The sequence below is a fragment of the Solanum verrucosum genome, unplaced genomic scaffold (genome assembly GCF_900185275.1).
Source record: "Solanum verrucosum unplaced genomic scaffold, falcon-dt-bn FXZP01000880.1, whole genome shotgun sequence".
In the NCBI taxonomy this organism is placed as follows: domain Eukaryota; kingdom Viridiplantae; phylum Streptophyta; class Magnoliopsida; order Solanales; family Solanaceae; genus Solanum; species Solanum verrucosum.
In genome coordinates, this window is record NW_026019917.1 from 37,402 (window position 1) to 59,939 (window position 22,538).

The following is a 22,538-nucleotide window of genomic DNA, read 5'->3' on the forward strand; positions in this document are numbered from 1 at the left end:
AACTCTTAATTAGTGGCAAAATACGTAATATTTTAAAGGCATAATACATAAATATGCCCTTTAACATTACCTCATTTTACATTTATGCTCTCCAATTTTGAGTATGCACAAGTAGACACTCAAACTTGTATAAAATTGAACAAATAGACACACACGTCTTACGTGACATCTTACATGGCAATTTGTGTCTTACGTGGTGTATTATGTCACATAGGATTCATGCCACACCTATTCAACTTTATACAAGTTTAAGCGTCTACTTGTGCACACTCAAGCTTAGAGGGTATAAATATGAAATAAGGTCAAGTTAAATGGCATATTTATGTATTATGCCCTTAAATATGCCCTTTAACTTGGTCTCGGATCACATACATGTTCTCCAACTTTGGATCTGCACAAGTAGACGCTTAAGCTTGTATAAAGTTGAACATATATACACACATGTCCTACATGACATCCTACATATGACAATTTGTGTTCTGCGTGGTGTCCTACATGTATTATGCCACATAAGACTCATGTGTCTACCTGTTAAACTTTATACAAGTTAAAGTGTCTACTTGTCCACACCCAAAGTTGGAAGACATAAATGTAAAATGAGGTCAAGTTAAAAAGTACATTTATGTATTATACCTATTTTAATAATATAGATAATAGTAGTATATATGATAGTGAAGTATGTCTTATTAGATAGTTTTTCCTTCTAAGACAAATCTGTATAATTTGTAAATCACAGATCATACCGGCCTTAATGTGAACACTATTCAACTAGTCTAATCAAAGTTTAGATCTGAAATTGATTAGTTTAAGTTTACATATTATTTTGCATTATTAAATTCAATTTTTTTCTACTCGAAATGATTATTGACAGTTCACAAAATATATTTGCAAGTGGATAAGCATTTATCAGTTGACATTTTGGAGTTAATTTAAGAGGTGATTGATCATAAATTTTAAATATTTTTTTTATTTAAATTTTGTGGAATCAGAGTGATAAAGGAAAAGGTACAAGTACCCCCTAGACTATTACTGAAATTCTAGAGACACATCTTAACTAAACTAAGGTCCTAGTATCCCTCTGAATCCATTTTTTTTTGTAATTTTGTACACCTTTCTGGCTTACGTGACATCCAAATATCTCCCATGCGCTTAAATTGCGTGGAGTCACAGAGTGTGCCACATAAGCCAAAAGGTGTACAAAATTATCTTAAAAATGAGTTCAGGGGTAATAGGACCATAGTTTAATTAAAGTATGTCTCGGGAGTTTAGGTCATAATCTAGGTGGTACTTATGCCTTATCCCGAGTGAAAAATGAAGTTGTATTTCATTATATTTTTATCTGTTTAGTTGACTAACGGAGAGATTGTTGAGAAGGTGGCCAATTTGATTAAAATATTCTTGACAACTAACGGAGAGATTGTTGAGAAGGTGGCCAATTTGATTAAAATATTCTTGACAGAAATAACTAATTAATTCCTATTACCACTCCATCTTTCATTCTGTGCTGGCATAGAGTATAAAAATGTATTTAACTAATCTAATTCAGATTTGCCTTATAGGTAAGATATTTAAACCTAGTAATTGTATATATACTATGTGACCACCTTTCATATTATTTTTTATAAGCAAATTTACCAACAATGTTTAGCAGTCTTTTATTAAAAATAAAAAGATATCAATAGAAATAAGTACAAGCAAGGGGTCATACCTTACCTTATCAATCCTAATGAAGTACCTAACTTCTACTACCTAACAAACATGAAGAAAATAAGAGCTAGAGAGAACTAAGTTTTTTGTGATCGCCACAGACTTTGTAATACACTCCATGATGATATTACAAATGAGGATGCTTAAATAATGTAAAAATATGTCAATCAAGAAGAAGGTTGAGTTATCAGTCTCAAACTTTCTGCTTTGCCTGTCGCATCGGTAGGTGCCTTGGAACAAACTCCTTAGTCATTTTACCGTCTCAATTATGTTGCCTTCCATGTGTCTTCGTTTTGTTTTTGTTGCTTCCACTTCTTTGCTGTCTAGGTGATATATCCTCTTCCCTAGCCGCTCTATCAAAACATATGTCTAGCATATTGTCTTCTCCATCTTCATCAAGAGAATCATCACCCAAATTATAAGGCCCTTGACTCATTCTTCTTTACAATCACACATTTATGCACAAATACGAAAGATTCTAGGCTTAATTTGCTATTCAAAGCAGGTGGTGAAACCTGCTTTTCTTGGATCAAATTGTTGTGATTCTCTATTAACCTTACTTGCTTTAATTTCCAGTAATCTTCAATAAAACATCAAAGCTATTCGAACATAATAGGTCAGTTGAGGTGACCACATTTCATATTTGAAGAATCAAGTGAGTTTTTTCTTTGATCGCAAATCTTTTATGTTATTTATATTATTCTCTGAGAAATTGTATATATATACCATGTGAGCTCTCTCAGAAACATTATTTGACCAAAATATATCACATTCCTAACTCTTGCTTCTTGCCGTTCCTTTAACTTGTGTTTCAATTATCTTTTTCCTTATTAAATGTGCATGTTATTAGTTGAAAAAATCAATTCTCCAGAAATTAATTAGTTTTCAAATTGCCGTTCCTTTTGCATGCTTCAAATGGTTAGAGGTTAAATTCAACATAATTAAGAGCAAAAAGAGCAAAGAGGGTCCAAAAAAGAAGAGGATCAAAGGTATGTCTACCAATCCTTTTACATGCTCCAAATTAATTAAGTATTTTTTTAGTAATTACTTATTAGTTTTACATATTATTGTAACACTACTATTTTAGTATGTTTTTACATGGCAATGTTAACGCCTATTCGAATATAAAGGCAAATACAGCCATTTTGCATGACTGATTTTGTCAACCGTACATTAATAGTTAGTGTAATAACAGTTAAATTTGTAAAATTAAATGGGATTAAAAACAAGTAAATTAAGATCAATCAACAGTACTCGATTACTCCTACCATGCCTAAATGCAGACACTTAATTCAAGTGACAACTTAAGACTTCTGCAGATCACTCGATCAGGCCCTTGCTACGTAAGCGAATAACTTCTTCTTCTTTTTTAATCTAGGAGCTGCCATTAGAGGAAGAAAGAAGAAGAATCAGGGATCTTATTGATGATTTCTTGAATGGCTTAAACAAAATAAAGAATGAAGAAGAAGAATTCATTGCTTCAAATAGGGAAGAGCTTGAATTGCTAAGAATGGAATTGAGATTCCTAAGAACATTTGTCCTGTTTGGGAATTCGAGTTTAGATGACTTTTATGAGAGGATGTCACTGAAAATAAGCAAATTCAATGAACTTACTTGGTTACTTTTCTATCAAGAAGAAGATAAATTAATCCTAGAGAAATACGACATGGAATGTCTCACCCCTCTGCTGCTGGAAGAGATGAAAAGTTAATTGAGTTTGGAGAATGATTATTATGTAGCCACGACGACAGTGGAGAAAATGTTTGAATACAGGGACAGACTATTCAAACACCTCTATGATCTACCAAAGTATTCTGCTCCTTTGCTTCTCCCCCTGATGAATGAATACATGATTCTTCGGCAAGTATTCGGACATCTGAGAGATTTCTATGAGTTGGAATGCATAGCGGCCAACAAAACAAGAACTGAATATCTCTATCCTCGGTACCAAATGATAGTTGATAGAGTAACACAATTCTGTTTTGATCTTTGGACTGGAAAGAGTAAAGAAGAAATTGGTGATGATTACTATTTCCACAAGTATGACGTCTCTGAATGCTCTTCTAAGATCACTTCTCTACTCATCGACATAATCCCTCTTGAGCTGGATATTCTATACCTTTCTACTATGAAAATCAAGGAAGAACCAAGGTCAACTGAACTAAAAGGGTGGGTTAAGCAAATCCTAAAAGCATTTCCAAGAATTCTTCAAAATTATCTGATTCTTATCCAAGGACGCATGGAAGGTGCGGTAGCTGTCAATTACTCTCCAACTCAAAGCATTAATGTCATGATGGAGTTCCTATTGATTTTTCTCACCGATATACCAAAGTATTTTATCCATCGTAACAAATTGAACGATATGTTGGCACATGTTGGAGTACTTACAAGGAAAATATCTATTCTGGTGAGCAAGCTGTTGGACGAGAGCTCTGAGAATAATATCAACGAAGCAGACTTTTCAGCTCCAGACTTGTTGCAAGAAATTGAACAAATGAAGGGAGATATCAGACAGGTTTTTCTGAAAGATCCAGAGTCATCTCAACTTCGCTTTCCTATGGATGATGGTTTCCTCTTCGTGAATCTTTTACTCAGACATTTAATTGGTTTGCTCATTTCCAATGTCTATTCAGTTGCTCTGATTAAGAAAGAAATTGGGATGGTGAAAGAAAGCCTTGAATTCATAAGATCATCTTTCGGGAAAGTCAAGCAAACATTGGATGATATTAGTGAAGTAGTTAACGATTGTTGGGTGTGTGCTTTAGATGTGGCATATGAGGCAGAACATGTCATTAATTCCATTCTTGTCAGAGAAAAAGCTCTCTCCCATTTAATCTTCTCACTTCCGAGGGTCACTGATAAGATCAAGCTTATTGTGGCAGAAGTCACCAGTTTACGGCAGGAGGATAAAAATGGAGATGACCCCCTTGATGCAAAGTCTTCCGACGAGCCAATTGAGTCAACCTCGTCATCTTTTGTTGAGGTAACAGTAGGTCATGAGGAAGACGAATCCTGGATCATTGATCAGCTCCTTGATGAACATGAATCCAAGCTTGATGTCATTTCGATTGTAGGAATGCCAGGACTTGGTAAAACTACCCTGGCTAACAAAGTGTATAAAAATACATTAGTTGCTAGTCATTTCAATGTTCGTGCTTGGTGCACTGTTTCCCAAAAGTATAACAAGTCAAAGGTGTTGCGGGAGATTCTTCAGCAAGTTACTGTCTCGGGAGGAAAAGAAAGTGAGTATGACCTTGCTGAAAAGCTACGAAGAGCACTACTCGATAAAAGGTACCTCATTGTCTTGGATGATGTGTGGGATATTGCAACAGGGGAGATGTTAATAGCATGTTTTCCAAAGGTTAAGAGAGGAAATAGAATTATCTTAACTAGCCGAAGTAGTGAGGTAGGTTTGAAAGTTAAATGCCATAGTGATCTTCTCCACCTTCGGCTTTTAACTCCTGAAAAAAGTTGGGAGTTATCCGAAAAAAGGGTATCTGGAGATGAAGGAAGTTGCCCTGCTGAGCTGTCAAAAGTTGGACATAAAATTGTTGAGAAATGTAAAGGGCTTCCTTTGGCACTTGTTTTGATTGCTGGAGTAATTGTTAGAGGGAGGAAAGGAAAGAAAAAGGATTTGTGGCTTAAGATTCAACATAATCTGGATTCTTTTATTTCTGCAAACAACAATTTAGAGATGATGAAGGTTATGCAATTAAGTTATGACCATTTACCGTACCACCTGAAGCCATTGTTGCTGTACTTTGCAATATCTCAAAAGAACAAACGAACTCCAGTCTCTACATTGATGCAGTTGTGGATGGCCGAAGGGTTTGTGGATCATGATATTCTGTCCAAGAGTAGTTTAGAGGAAGTAATTCAAAGTTACTGGGATGCTTTAATTTCCAGTAGTCTGATTATGATTGATCATATCCCCTGCGAGAGTAGTGAACCTTTTTCTGTTACAATCAAGGTTTGCTATGTGCATGATGTTGTGCACGAATTTTTTTCAGTAAAAGCCAAAAAGGAAAAGTTTTTCAAGTTTGTCAATTCAGGTGCTCCATTTCATGCTTCGGATTTCCTACACCGTCGTCTAACCATTCATACTGACAACAACCAACTCCACAAAAAATGTGTTTTGTTCAATTCTAGTAAGTGTTCAGCTTGTAGTAAGAATCTCATATCTTTGAAAGTGAGCGGTTGTCTTAATAACTCCAGGTATATCTGTCACACAAGACACTTGAGACTTCTTAGAGTGTTGCAACTGGGTAACATTATTCTGGGAGATTCTTTAGTTGAAGAAATAGGCTCCCTATTTCATTTGAGGTTATTAAGGATTCGGGCTAGTATAAAATCTATCTCACTGTCGTGGGTGAACCTCCAGAATCTGGAAACTCTGTTGATCGAAACGGAATATCCCATCATGGTACTACTGCCCAGAATACTCAAACTGTCAAAGCTGAAACATGTGAGTGTCATCCACTTAAGTTCTTTCTTTGAATTGGACAACGAATGGAACATTATTATGGATCAATCACGTAGAGTATTGGAAGGTGAGAATTCAAAGTTAGAAGACTTGAACTTTATCCCAAGTTCTTATCTCATATACTGAAGCTACAAGTAATGCTCTGGAGAAGTTCCCAAATCTTCAGCGTTAAAAGACAAAATCCCACCTCCCAATGAATATCACTTCCCTACAAGCTTGAAAGAGTTACGGTTGTATGGTTTTCCCCTGGGAGCTGCTTTGTTGTCAGCAATCGCGGCATTGCCTGAACTTGAAATTCTGGAGTTAATCGACCCTGATTCCATTGAAGACATGAAGTGGGATGCAAGTGAAGACATATATCAAAGTCTGAAGACATTGCGGTTGGTATCTGCTGAATTTTCAGAATGGCAAGTTGATTCGGGAACTTTTCCCAAGCTTGAGGAATTAATACTAGAATCCTGTGAGGAGCTTATGAAGATCCCTTCTGCATTTGCGGATATAGAGACTTTAAAGTTCATTCGCGTGGTTTATATTAAGCCTGACCTTGGAGATTCAGCCATGGAGATTAAGAAAGATGTAGCAGCTTACACAGGAGAGGACAAACTTGATGTCCATGTATCATATGCGTATGACGAAGAAGAGGTAGTTAATTTCTTACATCTTCACCCCTGCCTAGTTCATTTAATTTATTTAATCATGTGTTTGTTTTCATATCATCATCATGTGTACGTCTTTGAGTTCAATTTTTACTAAACGGTATAAGCACTTTCTGTTGGATGTCAATAAAAGGCTGTTCGAGCTGAAGCCAATTTAAAGGATATATTTATGTATTAAGCTTTGGAAGAAATAAGTTTCTGAGATTGCGGGAGAGCAATTCATCTGATTACTAGTGTTTTATTTCATGTATTGCTTTGCCTCATTAGTAATTCGTTTTATTTGCAGTTAAGCATTGGAGATTCAGACATTGAGATTAAGGAAGATGTAGCAGCTGAGGTAATTAATTTAATTTCTTACATCTTCACCCCTAGCTATTTGTTTGTTTTCATCATCATATTTAATTTGCAGAACGCCCAAATTAGTAACTGGTACAGAAGGCGAGGTCATATAGTAGCTGATTCCTCAACTGAACAAGAGATAATTAATTTCTTACTCAAAATATTGCTGTTTGAGTTCAACTTATACTAACAACTTTTTTTTGTTGGATGACAGATTTGAGTCCACCGCGTGATGCAGGACGGTCGATATTACAGAATAAGAATAACAAGGAGATTTTACGCGGAAATCTCCTAGCTCAAGAGAAGAAAACCACGATCTGTCTCAGAGGATTTCCAATTGCCTTCACTATCTTCAAGCAACAAGTGAATACAGACTCTAATCAACCATGTACGAATTAAACTCTTAATTCTACAGCCTGGAACACTCCTATTGCAGAAAGGGTCAAAGTAATAGCTCTATATATTACACACTTTATCAACTGACTCTAGTTAATATAGATTTCGATCACATACTACACAGTTAACTCTAACTATGCTTATTGTTGGTTAGAGTAATAAAGAAACGATCTATTCCTTTATTGATTAAGAATGGATCTTACAAGGTGAAACGCGCAAGATACAATCTTTTAATCGCAACAAACGAAACACTTGATAACTCTATCATGCCCCTTGCAAATCTTGAAAGCTTGCGTTATGCTTGAGAGAGACAAAAGACAACTTTCAATGGCTGAGTATATTGTCCTCTTTTCACGTGCTCACCAATCACGTTTTACGGTTGTTCCCCATTTCAGTAGAGATACATGCTCGACTCATGGGACCAGGTCCCATAGTTTGTGAAAATCATCAAAACACCAAAGTTACAACAACATGAATATAAATGTTGGTTGATCAAGATATCATTTAGATATTGAACAACTTTTATACCTTCAAAATATAATCTCATATTAAAAATAAGTTTAAAACTTGTACTAATTTTTAATTTGTGTGGACCGAAATTCTAATCATAATCATATTCAGTCGGACTTCGAAATACAATTTTAAAAGGATATGAATTAAAGTCAGATAAAAATTGTCAAAATGTTCACCGAATTTTTGGTAGTAAGGATTTTCAATCCAATTTTTACCCACTAAAAAAATTAGTAAATAGACATATTATGAGAAAAGGGCAATAGTGAAAACTAACATTTTATTTATATTTTAAAATATTTTTATCTTAATGAATGTATTATACCTGAATAACTCACTTTATATGGATTAAAAAAAAATCTAAAATAATATTTTACCTATATATCTTATATAATTTTTTCGATTAATAATATTCGTCTGACTATCCTTAGGACACGACAGCTCCATCACTGAGCAAGAATTAAAAGAAAATTTTATACAAATATCATAGTGTTAAGAGCTAATTACATTTTATTCCTCCTCTATTTAATTTACAAAAATCCCTTAAATTTGGTAGGATCCGGATACATCCCAAAATGTCCCAACACATCGCATCCCGGTTTCAAATACATCCCGATACATTGTGTTCATTTCGGATACATCACTCAAACGCCCCGATACATCATGTAAAGTGATGAATCCGGAAATAGGAGAGAATAGAGATTTTGTAAAAAAATTCAAAGGGTAGGAAATTTTAGAAAATACAATAAAATACATTGTGTATTTAGATAATTTTTCCGGCCTAATATAAAATAAGGGCTTAATGTTTAATATTTCACATAAGACAAATCTGTATAATTTGCAAATCACAGATCACACCGGCCTTAATGTGAACATAATTCAACTAGACTAATCACAGTCTATATTTGAAATTGATTAATTTAAGATTACAATTATTTTGAATTATTAAAACCAAAGTATTTTTTTTCTAATAGAAATGATTGCTGACGGTCCATAAATATATTTGCAAGTGGATAAGCATTTGCCAGTTGACATTTAAGGATTAATTTAAAAAGCGTTTAATCATAAATTTCAAATATTCTTAACAAGAAAATAATTCTTATTATTAGTACTGTCTTTCACTTTGTGCTGAATAGAGTATAAAAATGTATTAAACTAACCTACCTTTCATATTTGAAGAATCAAGTATTTTTTTTAATCACAAAATCTTCATGTCTTTTATATTATTAATAATTGTGATTATAATAATTTTCATATAAATTTTATTTTAAAAAATTTAAAGACTGCATATTTGAATTCATGATCAAAATTAAAAAGTTTAACTTTTAAAGATACCATATAAGTTGAAACAGAAGTAAAAAAAAGTTGAAACAGAAGGATCCATCCAATAACTTAATGACTTGTTTGGATTATCTGAAATGTAAGGTCTACTCTAATCGATCTTAACTTTCATTATTGAGCAAAATGAGTTTACTAACCTTCAAGTATACACATTGTTCCCTTTATAATGGCATTCCTCTTCTTCTATGACTTTACGATATTATTCTAATTTCTACCAAAAGTTAATAATTGTTAATAATATCGTATCTCGACTAAGGACATACTCCAATATTTAAGATTGTCGAATCTAATCTACCTTACATGACCTGTCTTATGGTCAGAGGAGGAGCTAGGTGGGGGTTTGTGGATTCGGACGAACCCACTAGCTTTTTCGTAGACCCTATATTTGTATTAGAAAATTAAATAAATATATGTATATTAACTTGTGAACCCCTAACAAAATTGATATAGAACCCCCAAACTCCTAACTCTGGCTCCGCCTCTGTCTAGACGCACCAAATTTTGATAAGATACATAATATTGTAAACTAGAGTGTATCTAAGTAATGAACTCCTAAACTAGTGAAATTTATATGTAAGTTCCCTTATTAAACATAAGGCCCTGATTTTATGTTGGTTTTCAAGTTTTGCTCATGGAGCTATATGAAGGGTAGTCACACGAATATTATTCGCGGAAAAAATTATATGACGTATGTATGTAAAATATTGTTCTGTACTATTTTTTTAGTCCATATTAGGTAAATTGTTGAGGGTCTAATACACCCCTTAAGAACAATATTTTAGGACATAAATAAAATGTTAAAAGTTTGGTTCATCTGTGTCATTTTCGTTTGAGAAAAAAACTCATTCATGCCATTATTTGTTAACTGAAATGACATAGATGAGCCGAACTTTTAACGGATGGCATAAATAATTTTTTTTCTCAAAGTTCGATGACATAAATTTTGAGCCTTTCCCCTTTAAAAACATTATTTAATTAATGACATCATAATTGATCATGTGCAAAAAATGATTTTGCAAAGCCAATTTTTTTTTCAGTTAATGAATAATGACATGGATGAATCTTTTTTTTTCAAACGAAAATGACATAGATGAACCAAACTTTTAATAAATAGCGTAGATAAGTTTTTTCTCAACGTTGAATGCATATTTGAACATTTTCCATTTAATTTATCCAAACTTTTAACTTCCTTCCATTTTAACCCTGTGGTTAGTATGCCAGTGCGAGCTCATCATCTTATTAGTCTCAACAATTGTTCTAATTGTGGAAAAAAGGAGTTTTGTTGACATCAAGATAAACGAGAGTACCTAGGCTCGATAAGTCTCACATTCAGTGGTGGAACCATAATTTTCACTATGGGGATTCAAAATCTAAAGAAGTAAACATAGAAGCTAACCGAAGGGATCGACATCTACTCTACCTACGTTAAGAACATTCCCTATTTTGTGTATCCTTTTGATTAAGGATCAAGAAGTACGTACTACTCCACCACAATCCTTGTTGGTAGTACACTTGTTCCTACAATGCCATCCAACCGTTCATAGTTGTTTTATTTAAAAAAGAAACAACGGATTTTTAAGAGTTGCCACTTAATTTTTAAAGAAAAATCAAGAAAACTATATTTTCAAAAAAATTAAAACAGAAATCTAATGAAAATGTTAAAGGGGGGTCAGAGTTCATATTAGCATTTCGGGAAGGGTTTGAAAGCACTCGAAATGCCCGCTGACACACGGTTATCCAGTAAGTAACTATTTGACTAATTAAAGACATGCTTAATTAAGTTGGGAAAATAAAGAATTTTGAAAGTTTAAAGTAATCTCAAGGGGAAAAAAAATATTTAAGATACTACTTAAGTTAATTATCTTCTGAAAATATGTTTTTTTTTAAAAGTCAAGGAAAAATGTGTGCTTACCTAATTTTTTAAAAAAAATTAATTTGAAATGGCTATCCTTTGGGGAAAATTAAATTGTAACAACCTTAAAACTAATTAAACAATGCGAATAATGACAAGTAAGCAAATATAAAACATAAGTAATAAAGAATGGGCCCAAGTCTGGTTTTCTGTCCGTCTGGCCAGTACTTGGGCCTAATCTCATTTTGGGCCTTTGGCCCATTTGAGTCACTTGCACATGTCCTAGTCTAACATCAAGAAAATGTTTTTCCTTTGGGTTAGGCCCAATTCTTTTACCTGTCCTAAAATAGTAATAAGCAAGACAAAGGGGTTTTGGCCCAAAGTAGCAAAATACAAAATCGAAATTCGGGGCCCATCTCCCCATTTCCGCATACACTAGGTGTACACTAGTACATACGATTTCATTTAGCAGCTCCAAACACTTGCACGCCGATTTTTGAGACATGTTCTTCGATATCTATGGTCGGCTGACTCGATAAAGAATTGGGCCTCCTGGGCCTATTTCGAGATGCAAGGGAGGACATAGGAGTTCATGTAGAACTTAGGCAGATTTCACATGCAAAACGAAGTAAGGGAAGGGAGTTAGTATATAATTCAATCAACACAAATGCAGGAAGGATAAATTAATTCACTGGGAAAATGCACACTAACTCAAGAATGTATATACTAACATGTAATTAGTCACTACTCAAAGTTAATTATTCTTGATTGTGGGCAAACTACGAATGCTTACTAGTTAAAATTAAAACTATGTTGATGAACTTAACAGAACTAGGCATGAAGAGACACTTCTTATAATGAAAATCTAAACTAAAGGCAATGAGAAGAAACATTGTCTTTTCATGCATAACTAGAGACCCTAGACAATCACATGAAGCAGCAAAACTGAAACCTCTGTCTACATCTAGGCTGACGATTATTCTAACCACGAAGAACTCAATCAATATAAGGATGCATTACCAAAATATAAAGATCTAACCATACATTAATCACAAGAAGCTACAGTCTTATCTTTTGTCATAGCGAGCAATCAAGGGCGGAGGGATTACATGCTATCTAATAAACAGAGAAACGGATAAGCAAAATCAAGTTTGCTAAGTGCTTAACAGAAAGTTAACAGACCATTTCAAAAATGCATAAGTGAATTACATATCACCATTAGCAAAGGCAGCCACACTATACTTTAATTGACCCGAGATAAAGAACAACAAACTAAACTCACGCCCAATAAACTTGTGGTAATACAGAATGGTAAACAACAACTGGGACATACTAATTCGATAAATCATGCTAGGACTGACTCGAAATGAACAACACAACAACAAACCAGGAGAAGATGATAATCAAAGACAGAACGGAATATAAGCAAAGCAGACTGATTGATAACACACTCATGTTTTTTAATAACACAACAATAACTCTTCACAATAAGTAAATCAAATCATACCAATTTTTTTTATATTGATTGTTTGGGTTATTTTTAAAAAAAAAGTTGAAATTTTCTACATTCTTTATCTTGTAGTTAGATGCAAGATTTTTTTTCTTTTGAAAAACTTTCGTATTTGTATTATAATTCTACAACGTTTTCTTCCCCAAAAAATTGCAAAGTTTCGTGATTTCTGGAATTGACGTTTTTTCAATTTTTAATAAATATATTTATGACAATTTTTTAAATTATTGAATTTCATTGATTGAATTTGATAATGAATATTTATTTTTTCTCCAACAAATGTATCTAAATTTGTTAATGAATACAAACGAACACGTAACAATGTAAAATTTTCTAAATTTGTTAATGAATTTTGTTGATTGCATTCCAAAATAGTAATGCAAGCAACTGTATACCTATTGAAAATTGGAAAGATACTAATGCAAACAAATGTATACCAATTTATAAATGAATATAGACGAATGTATCCAATACAAATGTATACTTATGTAAATTTGAAAGATATTAATGCAAATAAATGTATACAAATTTATTATGAATACGAACAAATGTATACTAGTTTATAAATGAATATGGATGAATGCATCCAATACAAATGTATACATATGTAAAATTTGGAAGATATTAATGCAAATAAATATAAATGTATACCAATTTATTATGAATACAAACAAATGTATCCAATATGGATTGAGTTCAAAGGCAAAATAATTGCCAAGTAATGAACTCATAGGAATACCTTTGAAATAAGAATAATCATAATCAAAATATTATTTGCTAATTTTAAGAAAAGATATTAGTCTAAATAGTATTTTGCTAGTTTTAAGTGGAAATGATTGGAAGATAGAATAGAGATGGTATTAATTTTCTTTTATTATTTTTTAAAATACGAAATAATTTGAAAGGAGAGAGGAATAATCTTTTGCTAGTTTTAAGGAGAAATGGTTGGAAGTTAGAAGAAAGATGTAATTAATTTTCTTTTATTATTTTTTAAAAATACATAATAATTTGAAAGGAGAGATAATTCTAAATAATCTTTTGCTAGTTTTAAGGAGTAATGGTTGGAAGTTAGAAGAGAGATGATATTAAATATCTTTTATTATTTTAAAAATAATTTAGAAAATGTATATATTACTTTTAGGCTAACATGTGCCAATTTTTTATTTGTTTATTAATTGCTAATTAATATTGGGCTATATGTTGTCAATTGTATGTAACACTTGTCTAACTATGTCAATTCCTCCTTACTTAAGTGAGCAGGAATTCGGGATGGGGCCTGGGCTTGCTGGAAATTTAAGAAGGGCCCAAACTTGGTCTCATGAAGGATTGGATGAATTGGTGAGACTTGGCTAAAATTGAGATTGAGTTAATTAACAATTTAACCAAACGAATTTAAAAAATAATCAAAAGATTTAATTTTGGTAGATTTGGCTAGAGTTTCAAATAGGATAAATAAATATAACTAATTTACAAGCTTCTTAATATTAACAAAACAAAATAATTAACTCCATTGCAAAATAATTAATTCAAAAATACAAACTATTATATAACTAAACTACTTAGTAAAATATTTAAACAAAACAAAATTTTTTTTATTTATTTTTAGATGACTTTCGAATATTTATGAAATATACTAATTATATACATAATTATGTAAAGTATATATATTACTTAAAAATCATAGAAATAAAAAAAATACTTAAAAGTAACTTGAAAAAAAAAATCGAACTTTATAAAAACTAATTATTTCAAATCGTTTGGAATTTAAGAAAATATATATTGTGGAGGTCCAAAATTGGATGTCAACAATAGTAATAGTGGTAATTGCCTTCTTCACTTTAGAAACTACCATGTTCTGAAAAAAGTGTCAATTGTCCATTGATGACCATGTTTAAAAAATGACGTTTGGCCAATACATTCGGTTACTATTCTTCATCAGATTCAGGCCAATTGGGACATATATCAGAGAGATTACACACGAAATAAGATTCATAACTAACAAATAACATGTCTTTGAACAATACATAGATATCCAAATATTAACTACAGATTACACAAATTATCCAGTACTGAAAGAAAACACAAAAAATACTTGTTCGGAACAGATTACATGAAAGAAAACACTCAAAACATTAATTTAAAACATCTCCAGAACCATCCAGGGAAATGATTTCAAACTTGAAAATGTTTGAATCAGAAACAATACTTGTAACAAGTTTCTTTATTGGAACTAGTAATCAGATGAACTGAGACTGCAAATGCATCATCATGCCTCGATACTCTCCAGCAAAAAGGAGGAAAACAAGAGAAAAATAGGAGAGGAATGTGACGAACACGAAAATAATTGAATATAATCTATGTTTAATATAAAGGCACCTAAATTTTGTATTAGTAGTATAACAAAGTAATGTTGCCCAATTTAATGTTTCAGCAAAGTGCGAAACCCACGATGCAACAACATATTCAGTTAGTCCCACAAATTAGAGTCTGGAGAGGAACCTTACCTCAAAGGAAGAGAGGTTGTTTCCGATAGACCTTTGGCTCACTGCTACCTCTAATTTCTGCGTATAGAGACTATAGGGATAGATGCAATCTTATTGAAAAATGTCTTATTCGATATTTAATGATACGAGATGGAGAGAATTGGACTAACCTCATAACAACTACACTTTGTGGCATTGAAATCAGCTTCAGTAGGGAATAGTGACCTTGAATTTGCCGCTTTCTGGATCAGCTTGCTTCTTCTTTTTCTCGCGTTCTATTTCTCTTGCAGATTCGCTTGCTTTGCTTGTGTTGTCCAGTGTCATCTCTTGAAGGTTATCCAAATCGGCAAGCTCAAGTGGCACAGCCTCAAGATTAAGACAGGAGATCAGGACAAGGCTCCTAAGTCTTGGGAAGGGACAGTTTGATGCCTCCCACGACACGAAATCTGCCATTTCAATCCACAAGACCAGAAGTTTCTTGAAACCTCCCGGCTCCATCTTCCAGGACGGCCCTGTGAATGCATTTTCTTTCAATTTTAGGACCTGGAGATTTTTCACCTGCCCCAATCTATATGCCTGGTTCCAGTCAAACCTTGTTTTTGATAGAGTTAACTTCTTCAAATTTGGTAAACATTCAGAGAATGCTGACGGAAGGTGAAGAGATTTATTACTCTTATCATCGTTTAGCAGTGTTAAACTTTCCAGGAGCTTTAGCACTTGAAAATTGCTGAAAAATTCACTCTTGCTAGTTTCAAGAAAAGGCGTCAAATTACCTTCAATATTCAATTTTTTGACATTACCAGCCTTTGAAAGAACATTTCCCTTGCAGCTTTCTGGTGTAACCAGAGATAGAGTTTGCAATAAACAAGAATTTGTACTACTACTACTACATGTAGGGGGTGGTAAGATTGCAGGTTTGTTGGTGCGCAGATGGCGTAAACGTGGCATGTTCCATATGTCAGCTTTTATATCAAGGGTGGGCTTGGAAGTATTCAGAATAAGAGTTTGTGCATTACAGAAAGAAGTGAAGAGTTTAGGAAGTTCCTTGAAATCACCTGAGATAGCAATATACCTCAAGTGCAATAGCTGGTAAAATTCCCTGGGAATACTAAACTTGAGGGATTCAATGTCTAAGACTCTCATAAGTGGAAATGCGTTAGGGATGTGTTTGACGTCGATGTTAGAAAAGTCAACTTGTTTTTGTTTTGAGGAAAAACATAACAATGACCGAACATGTTCTTCAACTGTCTTTTTTGAGATGAAATTTTGAGGAACAGATGATTGAATAGACACTCGACGACAAGTAATTGAGTTTTGTATGTCTTGATCAGATGTGAGACATACTTGTTTGAAAAGAGTCAATCTAGTAGCCTCTTCAACGCAAAACTCATGTAACATGTCGTGAACACGACAAGTTTTTATTCGACCGTTAGACCTCTTTCCCATAACCATCACTAAGTTCCTGTTGGCAAAGTCATTGAGATAATACTCTGCTATCTCTTCAATTTCGTTGCCCGACAACTTGGACATTATGAGTCCCTCAGCAATCCAGAGTCGAATCAATTTCCAAGCGGGGATATCAAATCCTTGAGGAAAGGCACCAAAATACAAGAAGCAAGCCTTTTTTTCTTGTGGCAAATGATTGTAACTCAGTCTCACGACATTCACACATCTCTGAAGTTTGTCTTCTTGTATAAGGTGTTTCCCTACATTTTCCCTAACTACTTTCCAATCAATTTCGCTCGTACGACCTCTTAAAGCTCCTGCAATTACCACAATTGTAAGTGGTACTCCACTACATTTTGCTACAATGGCTTCTCCATGTTCTACTAACTCAACAGGACAACGGCTAACGCCAAAAGCTCTCTTTTCTAGCAGCTGGAAACTTTCATCTCCATCCAGAAATTTCAGATTGTGGGGATATTTATTGACAGATCTAGCAATGTCTTCGTGTCGAGTGGTCATCATGATCCTGTGGGCTTTTTTATTATCAGGGAAAACTGTCTTGACAAAATCTACAACATTTGGATCCCACACATCATCCAAGACAATGAGACATTTACCTCCATTAGCCACACGCTTACGTATTTCCTGAGTTATGTCTGCCTCATTTCTGTTTTTGAATTCATCAAAGGAATTTGTGAACCCTTTCAGAATATTAAAAAGGATATCCCGTTTTACACACGTTGATTGTCCGATGAAAACCCAAATGTAACTGAAAAATTCTCGCGAAATCTTAGGATCATTATAGATTTTTCTTGCCAGTGTGGTTTTACCAAGTCCTGGCATTCCTACAACGGGGATAACATCTAGACACTCTGCTCCTTCAACCAGACGATTGATCACTTTTGTTGCTTCCTCATCAAATCCAACCACTTCGTGATTTTCCAATGACGAACCCTTTAATATGGACAAACAAGTTATTAAGAGTACTTGTCTTGATTATATCATAACAAGAAATTACTCTATCTACATTCTAGACAGGTACCAAATAAGCTATGATCATGTGCCAATCCATGTGTGAAAGTTCATTTTCAATGTGTTATGTCAAATTGTATACCTGCCTATCCAAATATAGACAGGTAAATGTTTGAATTGGTATTTTTTCTGGGAAAACGGTTTCTTAAAAATTAGAAAAATGTTTTTTTTTCTAGTGGAGTAGAAAACAAGTTACAAAATAGCATTAGAAGTTCATTGTCTCCTTCGATCCCCGTCCCATCACCGTAATATTTGCTAGATTACATATAAATTATCTTGGACAACATATTTTTGCTTACACACCTACCGTTAGAAAGTAAAAAAAAAACTAGTTATATTCCACAAAATATTATTTTCCTTTGTACCAAACACACCTTAAAGCTAAATAATTTTCGAATATAAGAAAAGTATTTATTATGGACTGGTGGTGTTGCAGGAGCAAGGGGTGCACATGCACCCGTTAACTTCGGAAAAAATCATGTGTATAGGTGTATATCTATTTTGAGAAACTGACATAAATTAGGATATAATTAACGTGCACCCATGAAGGGTATAGGTTTGCCATTTTGCTGCTGGTACAAGCTAGAGGAACCACACACATGACTTAGGTTCGAATCCAGCTACAACATTATTTTATTGTTTTTATTTTTTAAGTTTATCTTAAAGCTCATATTGGAGTTCAGATAATATTGATGCACCTGAAATCTTCAAATCTTGAGTTCGCCTCAGAGCAAGTGATTGTAATTAGTGGGCTGAGCTCTAGCATTTTTTTAGTACTTGAGGAGATGACTGATGCATGCTGGTGCTAGGATTTGTGTAGTCACCAAATTTATTATTGTTGTACATATATTTACATTGGGCGAATATTATTTCTATCCCCAATTTTGCTTTAAAAATCAAACTCCCCCTCAACTATGAAAAATATGTCCTCAAACCCCTTATTCTATGCATTGTCTATTTTACTCTTTATATTTTCAATCCCCATCTTTTACTACAAGAAAATATGAAATTTTATATGACAATTGATGGTGGTAATAACTAACGATAGTGATTGAGTGTGTCAATTTTGGATAGTGTTCAGTGATGATAGTGGTTGTGGACAATATCTTTACCATATAGTGGTTGGCAGTAGTGATTAACCGTGGTTGTTGTTGGTGGCGGTTGATAGTTAATAGTAGAATGATACTGATAATAAATGGTGTGGTGAATGATGATGGAGGTCAACAATATATAATGTTGACCAATGGTGGAAATTATCGATAGTGATTAGTGGATGTAATAATGGTTGATAGTGATGGTTGCAAATAATGGTTAATGATAATGACGAATAATTTGGTGTTTGACGGTACTAGTGGTTGTGGTTGGACTGAGGATGGTGGTTGTGGATGCTAGGTGGTGTGATTGACGGTGGTGGTAGTTGTGACTAATATGATACTTGTGGATGGCGGATGGTGGGTGAAAGTAGATGAAGTAACAGTGAACTGTCATCTTTGTGGAAATTCTTAAATAAACGTCTTAATGATATTAGGACTTTGTGATAGATCTTACTCAATTATACCCATTAAGTGGTTGTAAAATAAGAAAGACCAACACACTTGACAATTAAGATCTGAATTCAAATCATGAAAACAGACCGATTAATTAATAATTGAAATCTGATTGAGGATAGTGATGATTGCAAATGATGGCTAATGATGGCTAATGATAATGATAATTAATTTTGGAGATTAACGATATTGATTGTGGTGATAGGTGGTATGATTGACAGTATTGGCGGTTATGGTTGGGCTGAGGATGGTGGTTGTTGATGATAGGTGGTGTGATTGACGGTGGTGGCAGTTGTGACTAAAATGTTAGTTGCAGGTAGTAGGTCAAAGTAAATAGAGTAATAGTGAATTGTCATCTTTGTAAAAATTCTTAAATAGACATCTAAATGATATTAAGACTTTATCATAGATCTTACTCATCATACTCAGAGGCGAATCTAGGATTTTTCGAATATGGGTACACCAAGTAAAATGTATTGAAGTGAGAATTGATCCTTAATCCTCAAGGTCAAAAGCTTAACATTTAACCATGTGGACCATTTAGACTTCTTGTAGTATAGGTGCTAGAATATAATATTATACAAAATCTTAAAAAATATACATATAAAATATCTAATTTTACGAATAGACCACGGGTGCCGGTGCCCTATTTTTTGGCTCTAAATTCGCCACTGATCATACTTATTGAAACTCATTAAGTGGTTGTAAAATAAGAAAAACCAACAATCTTAGGGCGTGTTTGGTATGAAGGAAAATATTTTCTGGAAATTGTTTTCCAATTTTCTCATGTTTGGTTGGCTTAAATGTTTTCCAAATTAACTTGTTTTCCTCAAATTTAAGGAAAATGACTTCATTTAAAAAATTAAGGAAAATATTTTCCAAAACTCTACTTCATCCTTAAATTGCAATATTTTTTTTCTTACCCTACTCCGTACCCCGTACCCGACCATTTTTTTTATTTTTTTATTTTTAAACTACAAATATATTTTACCCCTACCCCCAAACCAACTCCCCCTCCCCCCAAACAAAAAAAAATAAATTATTTTTACCTCATCCAACCCCTACCATCCCTACCCCCTCCCCCCACACACAAAAAACATATTTTGGAAAAATATTTTAAATTTTTAAAATTTCATTATTTACCCCATCCCATATTCTAACCCCGCGTCCCCCACCACACAAAAAAAAGTATTTTGGAAAAATATTTCAAAAAAACATTTTCCTTCATGCCAAACACACCCTTAATAATTAAGATCTGAATTCAAATCTTGAAAACAAATCAGCTTAATGATTGAGATCTCAAAAATTAAAAAATCGCATAAGCATTGAAATTTTGTGCAGATTTCATAAACGAACCTGTTCCTCCTGGACAACTTTTTCAGCATGATGATCAATCATTGGGTTGGCCTCAAACAAATGTTGATTTTCATCAAGGATTTTCCTCACCTCTTCAAGTATCTCATTGATTTCCTCTGTAAAATTCCTGTTTTTGTAAGTTTTGTGAATCAATTTTTTAGCTATACTACTCTCTTGGTCTATCTTGGCCTGAATCAATAATTTATCAACAACATCCTCTGCTTTATATACTGTACGTCGAATTTTATCGACTAGTACCTCCCATTGTGTACTATTGCTTCTCTGATTCGCGTTATCGACTAAGAATGCATTTAATCGCTTCACTTCATCAAACAAATCTTCACACGATTTCTTCAATCCTGTATACAACTTCCAATTATAACTTATAAGATGCGACAAGTTCTCCACCAGAAGGCTCACGGTGGCTGTCACCGCCGTGGTTAATGCAGCGGCCGTAAACGGATCCATTTCTGAGAATTAATTTGATGAAGAAGAATAGTATACTGCCATAGTTGTGTATACGAAGATGTGGAATATATTTACTTAAGTTGACTCTTTTGTATTTCTGAATTAAGTCTTTTAGTATTATTTCTTAATATAATATAATACAACTAGGAGCAACATCAACAATTTAATAATCCAATCACAGCTAAAGTTTGAATAAATAACTAGAAAACAAATTAAGTGTTGTTGGAAAGAGGTTCACATTGGTCGAAAAACTTGAAAATAAATGGGTGTTGTTGGAAAGCTTGAAAACAATTGAGAATTACTCCCTTGATCCGATAATAGTTGTCTACTATTGATTTGACATACTCCTTAGGCCATCTCCAATCCAAACACTAAACTTGGTGTTAACACTATTTTAGTGTAAATCAATTCCAATTCACTGTACCAAATTTTATACTAAAAATGAATATATTTTTCTCTCTTCATTATTATATTATTATTTCTTATTTCAGAAAACAATTTTTTTCTAAAACATTCACCATATATAATTCATATTATTTTCTTTATAGTCGTTTGATATAAAAATATTTGATGTATGTCAATTACTACTTTGTTGAGTGTTTATTATTTTTGGTTATTTTTAAGTAGTTTGTATTATTTGTTTAATAATTTATATGTCTGTATTTTTAATTTTTGTGAAGGTTAATTGTAGTTATATCCAATTATAATTTATAGTAGAATTAACATAAATTTAATTTTTTAAAAAGTCATATATAGAAAGATTAATTTATAAAGAAAGTTAACTTTTATGTCTAAAATCAATATTATATAAAATATACAAGAAATTTAATTAAACATACAATTTATATAATGTTTAATTAAATTTTTTGTATAATGAAATAATATTAAATATTCAATAAAGTGAATTGGTGTGATGAATAGTGTTACACCAAATTTGGTGTAACACTATTCACACACCAAAATGGTGTAAAATTTGGTGTTGAATTTGAGCTCCAAAACACCAAATTTTACACCAAATAAGAATTTGGAATTTGGTGTTGAATTTGAGCTCCAAAACACCAAATTTTACACCAAATAAGAATTTGGAATTTGGTGTTGGGTTGGAGATGGTCTTAAGAAACAATAAATAATATAGGTAATATTACCATGAGAAATGCTAAATGGTCAGAAAAATTGGCCAGAAATTAAAAAAGTCTATAAAATCCTTTTTATTTTAAAATAAACTGAGTTTTTTTTTTCATTTTTTAATTAAAAGGTATTAAATTTAAAAGGATAAAAATGTTCAAAAAAGTAAAATAACATAGTGTGAAATATGTTATTTTATCATTCTGGCCAAAATGATTTTTCCTATTACAATATTATCCTTTGACTTTATTAAATTTAATGCTTTGGAAAATGTGTTATATGATAAA

The 22,538-nt window shown here is 32.9% G+C and overlaps 1 protein-coding gene and 1 pseudogene across 1 annotated transcript; one reads left to right on the forward strand and one right to left on the reverse strand.

The window, feature by feature from the left end:
- The first annotated feature begins 3,466 nt into the window (after window positions 1-3,466).
- LOC125823239 (putative late blight resistance protein homolog R1A-3) lies at window positions 3,467-7,584 on the forward strand (annotated as a pseudogene).
- A 7,900-nt stretch (window positions 7,585-15,484) lies between these two features.
- Window positions 15,485-21,165, reverse strand: LOC125823257 (putative late blight resistance protein homolog R1B-17). Its single transcript, XM_049502656.1, has 2 exons — window positions 20,659-21,165; window positions 15,485-17,677 (listed from the first exon to the last, which is right to left on the reverse strand). The coding sequence occupies exons 1-2, from the start codon at window positions 21,124-21,126 to the stop codon at window positions 15,485-15,487; spliced, it is 2,661 nt and encodes an 886-aa protein (XP_049358613.1). The 5' UTR covers window positions 21,127-21,165.
- Window positions 21,166-22,538: the final 1,373 nt, after the last annotated feature.